The sequence below is a fragment of the Heterocephalus glaber genome, unplaced genomic scaffold, assembly GCF_053883595.1.
Source record: "Heterocephalus glaber isolate CG9 unplaced genomic scaffold, H.glaber_assembly_v1.0 deba00001594, whole genome shotgun sequence".
Lineage (NCBI taxonomy): Eukaryota > Metazoa > Chordata > Mammalia > Rodentia > Bathyergidae > Heterocephalus > Heterocephalus glaber.
Window position 1 is genome coordinate 12206660 of NW_028258369.1, and position 13992 is coordinate 12220651.

At 37.9% G+C, this 13992-nt stretch overlaps 1 protein-coding gene across 1 annotated transcript in view; it reads left to right on the forward strand.

Moving 5' to 3' along the window:
* Bend2 (BEN domain containing 2) overlaps positions 1–13992 on the forward strand; it is a 72378-nt gene that overhangs the window by 22597 nt on the left and 35789 nt on the right. Inside the window, exons 6-10 of the mRNA XM_021245373.2 lie at positions 2484–2558; positions 5474–5578; positions 6508–6661; positions 8386–8511; positions 13415–13561. Coding sequence (XP_021101032.2) covers positions 2484–2558; positions 5474–5578; positions 6508–6661; positions 8386–8511; positions 13415–13561 — 607 coding nt within the window. The remainder of the gene's footprint in view (positions 1–2483; positions 2559–5473; positions 5579–6507; positions 6662–8385; positions 8512–13414; positions 13562–13992) is intronic.

A 13992-nucleotide genomic window follows, 5' to 3' on the forward strand; every position in this document is an offset into this window, starting at 1 on the left:
GATTCCTTTTTAGCCTTCATATCCTGGGCACTTACTCTGAACTCATACTCAAGGAAATATTTCTGTCTCCTAAATGTACACACTTCTTTAGATAGTGAACTCTTTTTTTTTTTTTGTAACAGGGATCGAACTTTGGTCCTTGTGCTTGCGCAGCAGGCGACGAAACCACTGAGCTAAATCCCCAGCCCTAGACAGTGGACTTTTAACCATTTTGTTTCCTTCTTTATTTATTTAATAGAAATTCACAGCACTTTTTTCCCCCATTAAGTTTATTGGTACATTTTAGGTATAAAATACAGTTACATTTATCATTGGGATCTTGTACCATTACATGAGTATCTTGGTTCTTATTTTTTTTCCCCTTCCCCTGCCCTCCCTTCCCTATTTGCAAAGACTTTGTTTCCATTTTTTTTTCTTTTCTCATATTTTTTCTTTTCCCTTATTTCCTTTCCCCTACCCCTCCCACTTCTCCTGCTCCTTTAGACCTTTTCTTCCTATTACACAATATCAATTATACATTTTTAAAATTACAATATCAAGATCTAGAAGACATTACCACAGATTTCACAGAATTTAAAAGGATATAGAAAGCATATTACAAAAATGTTTTTTGAAATAAATTTGACAACTTCTAAGAAGTACCTTGGAAGACAAATTAATGAAACTGACTCTGGAGGAAATAGGAAATTTGAATAGCACCTATTAAAGCATATTCCTAGCTTGAAAACCTACCTATATGACAGCAACAGGCTCATATACATTTTAACTGATGAGTTATATCAAACAATTAAAGCAGAAAAAAGGAACCCTTCTCCCCTCATTTACAGCACTTTTTTTTATGGTGCTAAGGACCTTGAGCATACTGGGTAAGTATTCTATCACCAAGCTGTATCTCTAGCCCAATTCAAAGTATTTTTGAGCCCCATTTCATTGGGTTTCTAATAGTGAAATAATTTGAGATTTTGGGGAAGAGTTACAAAAATATTACAGAGTTCTCATGTATATACTTCACATAGGTTCCCTTAATGTTAATTTAACTGTATAATTCAAAATTACTGTAATTGTCTATAATCTAAACTAGGATGTTAACATTAGTACAGTACTACTTGGCAAATTACAGTCCTTGTTTGAATTTTGCCATTCTCCCCATATTGAATTTAGTTGTGTCTCCTCAGCCTCTTCCAGTCTATCACAGCTTCTCATTCTTTCCTTGTTTTTCATGATCCTGGCACCTTTGATGAGTACTAGTTTGTTATTTTGTTAGAAATATCTCTCAATTTTGGTGTATATGATACTTTCTCTTAAATAGATTGAGATTATGTATTTTTGACAAGAATTCCATGCAAATGCTGTTATTTCTCATTGAACTCCACTAGGTGGTACTGTGTCCATTATCTTTTTATTGGTAATGTTAACGTTGATCACTTGATTAACATTGTGTCTTCTAAATTTTTCCATTGTAGAGTTGTTTTCCCCTTTCTAAGTGATAGATAAGAGTGGAAGGGTACTTTGAGACTCTGCTAATACCGTTTCTCTTCAATTCAGTGAGTTGAGTTAGCATCTGTCCATGGTTTTTAACTGCAGCAGTTGTTACTCTATTTGCCTGATAGTGACTATTTCCATCATTCATTCTATATTTATTAGCTAGAATTTATTTGTAAGAAAGTGCTGTCATTTATTTTCTGCTTATTCAGTCATATGTATTAATATGGACTCACGAACATTTATTGTATTGTATGAATTATCCAACATTTCCATTATTTATTTTGTTAAGCTAATTTCCCAGCATTAGCCATTGGGTGTTCCTTCCAGTTTGTTGCTGTGGCCTTTTACTCGGTGCCCCCACCCTTTTTTGAACATTTTCTTATTTTCTGACATCAGAAGATGTTCTAGGCTCATATGAAATTTCCCTGCCCCAGCCCTGGAATTCAACTGTTTTTTGAAGGAATCCTCATTTGTTTTGGTACTGGAGATCGAACCCAGGACCTCGCACTTGCAAGGCAGGTGGCAGAACCACTGAGCTAAATCCCCAGCCCCTCATTTGTTTTTTAAACTTGGGAATGTTATTTAAAAACCAAGATGTGGACATTTGGTATGTTGATTGCTGTTTTTTGTGTCATTGATCCTTGGCCTTCTCAGAGGACAGAAATAAATGTGTATCTGAATCCATTCAAACACATAAATATGTATTTTTATATTGAGCTATATTTATATTAACTGTATTCATACCAATGTTCAGTAGTTTTCCTTAAACTTAGGTTCTTATAACTTCTTTCCTTAACCCTTTGTTAATCAGTGCTTTTTATTCTGACATGAATGTGGGTTTTATTACTTCTGTATTATTAGACATCTGAAATTTATTAGCATATAAGTGAAAAATACAAACAATTAAAATAGATAACTATTTAAAGTGTTTTTTCTTGTGCTCAAATAGGCTCCTAGTGATGTTAAGCATTGACCACTTGTTTTTATAAAACTTGTAGGAAAGAAATGTGTTTGAAAAATTCTATGATGAATATCACCGAAACCAACTTAGAGCATTTCAACAATGTTTTCAGGTATCAAAGTTCTAACAAATGTAATTTTCTGCAATATTGAATTAAAATTTTTATTCCATTTAATGTCATTATACTATTAATAGAAAATTTGTGTCAAATTCTGTACTATTATCATCCCACTGTAATATACTTTAAAAAAATTTCTACTTGGAACAGTATCCCCAGGTGAATATTTGGAAATAAAAGTATGGCTTTGGTAACTTTAAAAAACTCATAATCTAGATTGTTTGACATTTAATTTTTCCAGTGTAATATTTTATGAAAAGTGGCCACCTTAGATGAAATTTAGCATGTGCCTAAATGCAGATCAAGGTATCTCAACTGAAACAAAATGGTAGCCCATCAATGTTTTGTAAAGAGTATATCTGCTATAGTTTTGAGGGAATTTTATAAAAATAAGCATGTTAGTAGAGATTGATAGAAGTATATAATTATAAAGGGTTTTATGAGCTACATACCCCAAAGGTAATGCAAGTTTATAAAAATATATGTTTCTTAAACCTCTAAATTTTCTTGTCTAGAATGAGCTGGCATAATTTGAAGACTAGAAAAGTCTGTGTGAGTCTCATTCTTCCTAGTGAGGACAGAAGTGGGATGCTTATTCATGCCTTGAGGAGAAGATGGGCAGAGGTGGCTAGAGCAGCAGGGAGAGGGGCTGGGGCCTGAGCAGGACTGTCCAGTCCCCTTACCCTTGAGCAGTTGTGCAAGCTGTGGTGGGATGTACCATCTTGGATGAGAAGTGACCAGGTTCCCAAGCCATAGCCCAAAGTGGACCATAAGGCTGCTCTCCACTTCTCCCAGTGTGCTGGCTCTTTCTTTCTCCCTTTTCATCCTTATCATTCTACATCCCGTGGTGTAGCATATGACGTGGCCCTTCACTTTCCTCTCTTTTCCTAGCCTCCCTCATCCGTATCATCCTGTGCTGAGCTATCCTCTGCCCTGCAGCCCTTCCAAAGCTTCAGTCAGTTCCCACCACGTGAGCTGCCTAGGCTCACTTTGGTCTTTTTCCTTGCTGGACACTGGAGGACTTGGCACAGTTGTCCCTCCATGTTCTGATTCCTGTCCCCACCACCACCAAACCTGCCTAGCAGTCCTTCTGGTCCCTCCCAATCAGGGGCATTGGAATAGGTCCTCTGTTGCCTCAGGCTGTCACCTCTGCTGGTTTCTGCATCTGCCTTCTTCCCTGTGCTCAGAGAGCTCCCTGTGTCTGGCATCCCCCTTTCTTTGTCTCCAGCCCAGCCTTAGCGCTTCTTACCCTTAGCAGGATATTCTCCCACAGCTTTACATCGCCACTTGTTTTGACCTCTCATCCCTTTTAGCTGCTACCCACACTCTCCCATTCCTGATGATTGAGCTCCATGGGCATCATTTATACTCACCACCTGAACATATGGCTTCTGACTTTCTCTCTGTGATTGGGAATATGCTGTTCCTTCTGCCCTGTATGCCCTCCCATGCGTTTTTGCCTGGTGAATGCCTGCTCTCCTTTCACTCTCAACCTGAGAAAGCCCACCCTGACTACCGGCTTGAGTTCAGTCCTGCTCTTCTGGGTATGCTCAGCCTCTTGTGCTTACCTGTGTCATGGTGCTAATGACAGTAACAATAATAATACTAACAAAGTACTGAGCACTGTTGGGCCAGTCATGTGGAGTGTTGTTATTGTTAGCATTAACATAAGGCTATAGTAAGGTTCTGTCCTCAGGAGGATCCCTAAGAGATATTTTCATCCCAGTTCTGTGCATGAGGAAATTGAAGCACAGGGAAGTCAAGCAACTTGCCCAAGGTCACACTGCTAATAAGTGGCAGAACTCTAGTATGTGAAGGCATCCATGTAGGTCCTGAGCTGTTTGCCTCAGCACTGCAGGCCCACAGTTCTCCCACTGGAGTGCACATCAGAAGCACCTAGAGGCTTGTTGAAACCCAGCCTGCTGGCTCCACTCAGGTCTCCATTCTGTAGGGCTGAGGTGGAGCTGCAGTGTTGCTGTCTCTCAAGCTTGCTGGTGATGGTGCCGGTCAATGGACCACACTTTGAGAGCAGCTATCCCAGGTTATTAGTCACTTGTTCTGTTGAAATTGTCTCTTCTCTCTCTCCCCAGTGAAGATGGGCATTCTTCTAGGATGGGAAATTTTTTTTCTTTTGTCCTCATTTCCAGTACCTAGCAAAGATCTGACTGGTAGTAGGCTGTTAATAAGTGCTCATTTGAATGAATGAATGAGTGAGGAAGTGTTTCTGGTCTTTTATTTTTTCCTTTGCTCAAAATTTCTGTGTATTTCAAGAATTCTCAGATTTTTTTCCTGATGGCCATGTAGGGGTCCTGTACTCAATGGTTTTGTAAGTTTGCTGACTGAATGATTATAAAATGCATTGAAGCCAAAAGTCACATCTGTTATGTTTGGTTTTTTGTTGTTTTGGTACCAGGGATCGAACTCAGCACCTTTTTGCTTGCGAGCCAGGCGAGGTGCCACTGAGCTAAATCCAGGGCCCACATCTGTTATATTTGGCTCCATGTTCTTTCCAGAGCAGAAAATTCACTGTTAGTTCATAAGTCATTGTGTGGAAGGTCACTCTTTGACCTTTTAGCAGATTTGAACATTTCTTTCCTGAAATAGCACCTTCCTTGATGTGAAATGGCTGCATCATAAATGGGATGGTGTAGAGGGGCTGTGATGCCTTTGCTTCCTCCTTCCAGTGTCCCCGTGAGTTGGATGGAGTAGGATAGCGGCAGGTCCAGGATCCTCGTCTCAGCCAGGTGGGCTCTGTGTCACCTACACCTAGGCCTCAAGTAGGAAAGAAGTTGTTTCTGGTGCTTTGAAAACTTCCGTTGTGCCTCGCAGTAAAAATTTGGCTTAATGGCATTCTGACATGTTACTTTTCTTTTGAAGTAGGAATTACTAATTTTTTTTTGTTATAATAGGGCTTACAAGATCTTATGGAACAAACGAATAGGCAGGTTGCCAAGCTGAATGGAATCTTTTCAGCAATGCAACAGTTTTGGGAGAGATCACTGATACCACAATGCGTAAGTATTATGAAAACAGTTTTACAACTTTGATAAATGTCTTGCTTCTAAAGATGCGAGACTGCTGGAAAGTGATATGGAACTAGGAATTCTGTGATATTAGCAAGGCTGATCTATACTATGATAGTAGCAGATAGGGAACTAAAACTCTGTTGAAAGAATGCTGAAGTTTAGGTTTGATGTATTACAACACAGTATTATTATGTCAGTAATCATCATGTACAAAATGTAGTGTTAAAGAGGAATAAAAATCATAATTTAAATACAGCATTTACCTTTAATAGTGGAAATATATAGCAAATAGTAAAAAGCTTTTTTTTTTTTGGTACTGGGGATCAAACTCAGGACCATGCACTTGTGAAGCAGGTGCGATGCCACTGAGCTAAATCCCTGGCCTCTGGTAAAAAGCTTTTTTTTTGGTACTGGGGATCGAACTCTGGACCTTGGGCTTGCGCAGCAGGCGCTGGAACCACTGAGCTAAATCCCCAGCCCTGAAAAGCTTTTTAATCCTCATTTTTACTCACAGTTGACTTAACTGGATTGGTGTTATTTTAGCGGTCATCTGGATTCATACAGAAAGTTTTGATTGTGTATCTCATGAGAAATTAAAGTCCAGGAACTGAAGAAAAGAACTTAAGTCATTTTGTTCTCTTACTGTGAACAGGGAAATAGCGCATCATTGCCAGTGGCAAGGTGGACAACCGATGCCCAGGCCAATGCTCCAGGAATATCGCTTCAGTCAGCAGAAAGCTGTCAAGTGCAGGAGCTTAGACACAGATAGAGGCCAGCACCTCCCTAGAACTGCCTCTATATATTCATTCCAGCCATGTCTTATGCAGGAGGAGAGTTCATGTGCTGGTCTCTCTGTAGTATCTTGCCCTTTCAATGGGAGTGCTAAAAGTTCTAACAATGTCTCCTCATTTTCCCAGCCTTCTGTAGCAGCATCTACAGAAGTTCCACCACCAGGATACCCTAGTGTGGCCAATAGCCCTGATAGGGTGAATTACTCGGACATTCTAAGAAATGGGAGCATGAGCCCAGAAACTACCTTGCCGTCGTCTGTCTTCATCCTTTCCCATTTTGGTGAGTTTGCAATGACATATATTATAAATGTCATCATTTAATCTAGATTTTAAAAAAATCCTTCCTGAAAACTGTCATTTTTTAATTAAAAGTTTTATATTGAGATTATTGTAGCTCCACAGGTAGTTGTAAGAAATAATGCAGAGATATCTCTTTTATCCCATTTTCCTCAGTGGTAGCATCTTTTAAAACTGTAATTGTATTCATCTTTGTCTCTGTAAATTTAGTTCTGTGCTTTTATTACATGAAAAGGTTTGTATGTTCATCATGATAGTCAAGGTACAGTACATTCTGTTACTACAGGGTTCATTTCTATCACCCAAGGTTGTATTGACTTTACAGCCAAACCCATTCCCCTCTGGCTGCCCTCCCCTTCCACTCTCACATATCACCAACCTTTGGCAAATACCCATCTGTTCTCTATCTGTAGTTTTGTCACCTCAATATGGCTATGTAACTGGACACATATACAGTGGTATAAAACCTTTTGATACTAGCATTTTTTCACTCAACATAATTCCCTGGAGATTCAACCAAGTCGAATATATCAGCAGTTCCTTTTTATTGTTAAATTCTGTAGACTTTGTTATAGGTGTAGCATGGTTTAACCATCCACCTGTTGAAGGAATTTTTCCCTAGTTTTTCACTATTAGGGGTAAGGCTGCCATGAACATTATTGACAGATTTTTGTGTAAATTTAAGCTTTCACTTCTGTGGCATAAATTCTCTAGAGTGCAATTGCTGGTTATATGCTAATTACATGTTTAGTTATTTTAATTTTTGAGGTACTGGGCATTGGACCAAAGGCTTTGCACATGTTAGACAAGCACTCTACCACTGAACCGGCCCTAGTTTTTAAAATAGCTTTATTGAGATATAATTGATATCTTAGTTTATTTGTGTTTCTATAACAAAATAGCACAGAGTGGGAAATTTATAAAGAATAGAAATTTATTTTCTCACAGTTCTGGAGGCTGGAAAGTTCATGATCAAGGTGCTGCAGGTTTGATTGTCTGGTGAGGGTTGCATCCTCCAGAGGGGACAAAATCTCTGTCCTCACATGGCAGAGGGTTCAAAGGCAAGCTCACTGAACATTGCATAAAGCCTCTTTTAGAAGGATCTTGATACCATTCATGAGTAAGGAAACCTCATGACCTAATCACCTCTTAAAGGTCCCTTCTCTTAATACCGTCACATTGGCAACACTGAATTTTGGAGAGGATACATTCAAACCATAGTAATTAATATGCAAAATTATACACAAATTTAATGTACACAATTTGATGAGTTTGAACACATGAATAGTTTTATGAAAAACTATGTTTTCTAGCATGGCCAGACCATTTTATATTCCTGCCAGCTATATATGAGTGATACTGTTTCTTTGCATCCATATTTCTGTTCTTTCTATTATTCCTTTTTCCTGTTGCTTCAATATTCCTTTCATCATATCCTTTTTTTTGATGATCCTTTTTCATCATATCTTTATTTTCCTGTAGCCTTTCTTTTTTTTTGGTACCAGGGATCAAATTCAGGACCTTGTGCTTGCAAGGTAGGCACCAGAACCACTGAGCTAAATCCCCGGCCCTTTCTTTAAGGATAAATCTGTGAGGGATAATTTTAGTTTTCTTTCATGCAAAAATGTATTTTTTCTGTGCTACTCAATGATAGTTTTGCTATATATAAATTCATGGTAAGAGTTTTTGAAAATGTTCTTCTTATAGATATGCCAGGAATAGCAGAAGCTAGCTTGGAAAATAACCCTGAGACAAGGGATTACCCACCTGTAATGGATAATGACAATAGCCAGCATCTTTTGTCTTCGTCTGCCAACTCCTCATCTGATTCTGGTGAGTTTTAGATAATACACATTACAAGTAGCGCTAGTGAATATGGACCCATTAACATTGTTAATGCAAGCTAGTTGTTCATTTTTTTGTGGTACTGAGGGTTGAACCTAGGGCTTTCACACTGAGCTATATTCCCAGCACTTTATTCTTTTTTTTTTTTCCTTAAATTCTTTCATTGGTACATTTTAGGTATATAATATGTTTACATTTATCATTGGGTGCGTGTACCTGTACATGATGTGTCTTGGTTCTTATTTTTTTCCCCATTACCTGTGCACCCTTCACCCCCTCCACCCTTCCCTATTTACATAGATTTTGTTTCCATTTTTTTTCTTTTCTCATAATTTTTCCTTTCCCTTCTTGCCTTTCCCCTTCCCCTCCCCCTCCCACCACCCCTACATCTTTGGACCTTTTCCTATTGCAAATTATCTATTATTCGTTTTAATCATTTTAATCCTTATTTACACTTTCACTTTCTCACACTAGAGAAACTGTTAGGTATTTACACGTGTGTCCTATTTATTTCACTTAAGAATATGGCCTCAATATGCATCCATTTAGCTATAAATGTCTCTAGTTTCTCATTCTTTTTTTTTTTTTTTTTTTTTTTTTTTTTTGGTACCGGGGATCGAACTCCTCAGGTCCTTGCATTTGCATAGTAGGCAGCGAAACCACTGAGCTAAATCCCTGGCCCTAGTTTCTTGTTCTTTATCCCAGCCCTTTATTCTTTATTTTTAAATTTTGAGACAAGGTCTTGCTAAGTTGCTGAATTGTTTGGGGTAGCTCAAACTTGTGATTCTCCTGCCTTAACCTCCCAGAGTGCAGGGATTACAGGTGTGTGCCACCATGTCTGGTTCACTTTTGTTTTTTTTTTTTTGTACCGGGGATTGAACTCAGGACCTTGTGTTTGCGAGGCAGGCGCCAGCACCACTGAGCTAAATCCCTGGCTCCTCTTTCTAAATTAAGCTTTTTATTTTGAAATAATTTTAGATTTACATATATTTGTAAAAAATAATGATTCCCTTTATACTTTACTCTTTTCTCTCAATAATAACATCTTGCAAAACTATGGTAAAATAACATAATCAGGATATTGACCTTGGTACAATTCACAGATGTTACTGAGATGTCCCCAGTTTTACTTGTAATTTTTGTACATTTGTATTTATTTCTATGCAAATTTACCACATGAATAGGTTTAATTGCCACCACCCTAGGCAAGATACAAAACAATTTGATTACAACTAGCTGCCTTATCTCCTTTTTTTATAACCATACCCACCTCTCTCCAGTCACCCTTTTCTTCCCTACTGCCTGTTCCCTAATGCCTGGCAAACATACTGTCTGTAATTTTACCACTTTTATTATGTAAAGGAAATTTCGTGGTATGTAGTTTTTTAAAGTCAGCATAGTTTTGTGAAAACTCAACTCATGCAAGTGGTTCTATGTATAGATAGAATGTTTCTTCTTTTGTGATGCTGGAGATTGAACCAGATCTTGAGCATGCCAGGCAAGTACTCTACTGCTGAGCTATATCCCCAGCCATTTTTTATTTTATTTTGAGACAGATTCTCACTAAATTTCCCAGGCTGGTCTTGAATTTGAGATCCTCTTGCCTCAGCCTCCTGAGTAGCTGAGATTACAGGTGTGCACTACTATACCCAGCTAGTTCCTTCCTTTTTATTGCTGAATAGTTTTCCATGGTTTGGTTATGCAATAGTTTTTAACTATTCACTCATTCAAGGACATAGGTTATTATTCCCCCCAGCTTTTGGTATTAGGCATAAACCTCTATGAACACTCATGTGCTAGCTGTGTATAAGTATAAATTTTCTTTTCTGTCATGAATCTCAAGAGTGTAATTTCCAAGTCTTTGGGGGAATAGCATGTTTAGTTTTATAAGAAACTGCCAAACAGTTTTCCAGAGAAGCTGTACCATTTTACATTCCCAATAGCGATGATCCATTTTTTCTACATTGATATTTATGATCTTTCCATTGTTCTTTTCTCTTGATACTCTGAAATTCCTTCTTTTGTAATATCCTTTCTGTTTGCAGATTTTCCTTCAACCTTTTATATGGGTAAGTATGCTTAGGACAGATTCTTTTCGTTTTCTTTTGTGTGGGAATATTATTTCACTAGTTTTCCTTGAAGAATAATTTCACCTTATATAGAGTTTAGGGTTGAGGATCATTTTCTTTCAGGCACTGATAAAGTTACACTGGTAGAAATACTGGCAAAAGCAGAAGCCAACCTGAAAGATCGTGATAGGACAGTATACTACCCAGCTTTACTAGGAAGTTTTGCTGAACAAGCACCTGCCTTGCATCTGCCACCACCTCTCCCAATTTTGGCAAGTTTGAAATGATACACAATACAAGTAGCACTTTTTAGTTTAGATTCAGTGTTCTTAACATTAACTCTTGATGGCAGCTTTCTAAAATTAAACTTTTCATTTTGCGATATTTCAGAATCGCCTGCAAATACAGGAAATAATACAGAGATCTTGTGTATTCTTCACCCACTTTTCCCCAATAGTAATATTTTACAAAACTACATTTTTCTTTTTTTTTTTAGTTCTTTTATTGGTACATTTTAGGTATACAGTTCGTTTACATTTATCATTGGGTGTTTGTACCTGTACATGATATATCTTGGTTCTTATTTTTTCCCCATTACCTGTGCGCCCTTCACCCCCTCCGCCTTTCCCTATTTACATAGGAACCCTTCTCCGTTGCTGGTGGGAGTGCAGACTGGTGCAACTACTGTGGAAGTCAGTATGGAGATACCTCAAAGAACTAGGACTAGAGGTCCCATTTGACCCAGCTATTCCTCTGCTGAGTATCTTCCCAAAAGAATTAAATAATCATACCACAGTGATATATGTGCACCCATGCTCATAGCGGCACAGTTTGTAATAGCTAAAGCTTGGAAGCAGCCCAAGTGCCCATCAACTGGAAACTGGATGAAGAAAATGTGGTTTATTTATAAAATGGAGTACTACTCAGCCATAAAGAATGAGAAACTAGAGTCATTTATAGCTGAATGGATGCATATTGAGGCCATACTCTTAAGTGAAATAAATAGGACACACATGTGTTAAGTACTGAATAGTTTCTCTAGTGTGAGAAACTGATAGTGTAAACAAGGGTTTAAATGATTAAAATGAATAATTGATAATTTGAAATAGGAAAAAAGGTCGAAAGATGAAGGAGTGAAGGGGGGAGGGTAAGGGGAAAGGAAAAGAGGGAAAGGGAAAAACTACATTTTTCCATTGATGCCATCCACAGATCATACTGAGATGTCCCCAGTTTTGCTTGTATCTTTTTATGTGTGTATGTATTTGGCACTAGGCAATTTTATCCCAGGAGTAGGTTTTTGTGTCCATCCTCACAGTCAAGGGAGCGAGCATTTCCATCAGTGCAATGTGCTGTTTGCCCATAACCACACCCAACTCTTGGGTCACCCTCCCTGCAATATCACCCATCCCTAACACCTAGATACCATTGACCTCTTTTCCAGCTCTATAATTTTGTCCCTTCAGATTTTTATGTAAGTGCAATCATATTTGAGATTGGCTTTGTTTACCACTCACCTTAATTTTGTAGAAACTCAACCAGATTGTTGTGTGTTTTAATAGTTTATTTTTTTATTGTTGAATGGTATTCCATGGTTTGGATATATTTTGCTTAACCATTCATCTGTTGAAAGACATCTGGGTTTTTTCCCTAATTTTTGGCTATTGAGAATAAAGCTACTGTGCATATTCATGTGCACATTTTTGTGTAAATATGTTTCCATTTCTTTCTATTGATGAGTTTTCCATGGTATAGATATAAACACGGTTTTTTAAAACTATTCACTCAGGGTCAGGGATTTAGCTCAGTGGTGCTGGCACCTGCTCCGCAAGCACAAGGTCCTCAGTTAGATCCCCGGTACCAAAAAAAAAAAAAACCCAGACTATTCACTCATTGAAGGATATCTGGTTTTCTTCTTTCCATTTTTTTTTGGATATTGTAGGTAAAGCTGTTATGAACATTCATATCCTGGCTTTTGTGTAAATGTAAGTTTCTATTCCTCTGTCGTGAATGGCAAGAGTGCAATTGCTGGCTTTATGATAATATGTTTTGTTTTACAAGAAACTGACTGCCAAACAGTTTTCCAAAGCGGCTGTACCACTTTAAATTCTCAGTAGCAATGTATGGGCGATTTCCTACACCTATATTTCTGATCTTTCCATTGTTCTTCCTTTTTGATCCTCCAAAATTCCTTCTTTTGTAAATGTCCTTTTTATTTGAAGACTTTTCTTTAGGTATTACATTTTTTTTTTCTTGAGACAGGGTCTTGCTATGTAGTCCAGGCTGGCCTTGAACTTACTATGTAGCCTAGGCTGGCCTAGAATTTGCAGTGATTCTCCTGCGTCATCCTCCCAAGTGCTGGAATTATAGTTGTGCACTACCATATCTGTCTTTTTGTTTTTTTTTGAGTCAGGTCCACTATTAGTCTAGGCCAGTCTTGAACTCTGTGTAGCTCAGGCTGGCCTCAAACTCAAAATCCATCATGCCTCAACCTTTTGAGTGCTAAGATTACAGGGATGTGCCACCATGTCTAGTTCTTTACCTGTTTTTTTAAGGGTAAATCTGGCTGGGTGTTGTGGTGCACACCTGTAATCCCAGCACTGGGGAGGATAAGGCGGGGGATCATTGTGAGTTCAAGGCCAGGTTGAACTACATAGTGAGTCAAAAAACAAACAAAAACCACCATCACCACCAACAAAGGTAAATCTGCTAGGGACAAATTCTAATTTTACTTTTTGTGAGAATATTTTTATTTCCCTCTTTATCCTGAAGGATAATTTTACCCAGTATTGAATTCATGATTAAGAATTCTTATTCTTCAATAGATAAAAAATTTATACTGATAGAAATGCCAGCAAATATGGAAAACAGCTCAGAAGACAGTCCTGAGATAGAGAGTCACCCATCTTCGTTGGAAAATGACAGAGATCAAAGTCCTTCATCTTCATTTTACTTCATTTGCACCAATTGTGGTGAGTTCAAAATGATTCATAGTCCTAGCTAATATCACTGTTTCGTCTAGATCCATGAACATCCTTAATGCAAATCTAGTGGTACTTTTTAACTACACTTTTAATTTTGTGGGAATGTAAGGTACACAGATAGTTGTAAGAAATGATACAGAGAGAAATATCCTTTACACTTTACCCATTTTTCCCAATAACAATTTTGTATAATTATGATAGAACAACATCACAACCAGTATATTGGCATTGATGCAGTACACAAATCTTATTGATATTTCATTGGTTAATTGTATTAATTTGTGTGTATGTATTTAGTTCTATTCCATTTTGTCATCTGAGTAGGTTTGATGTCCAAGATAAACAACATTTCCATTACCACGAGGATGTCTCCTCTTGCCCTTTTATAACCATACCTAATCTCAGCATAATTCCCTGGA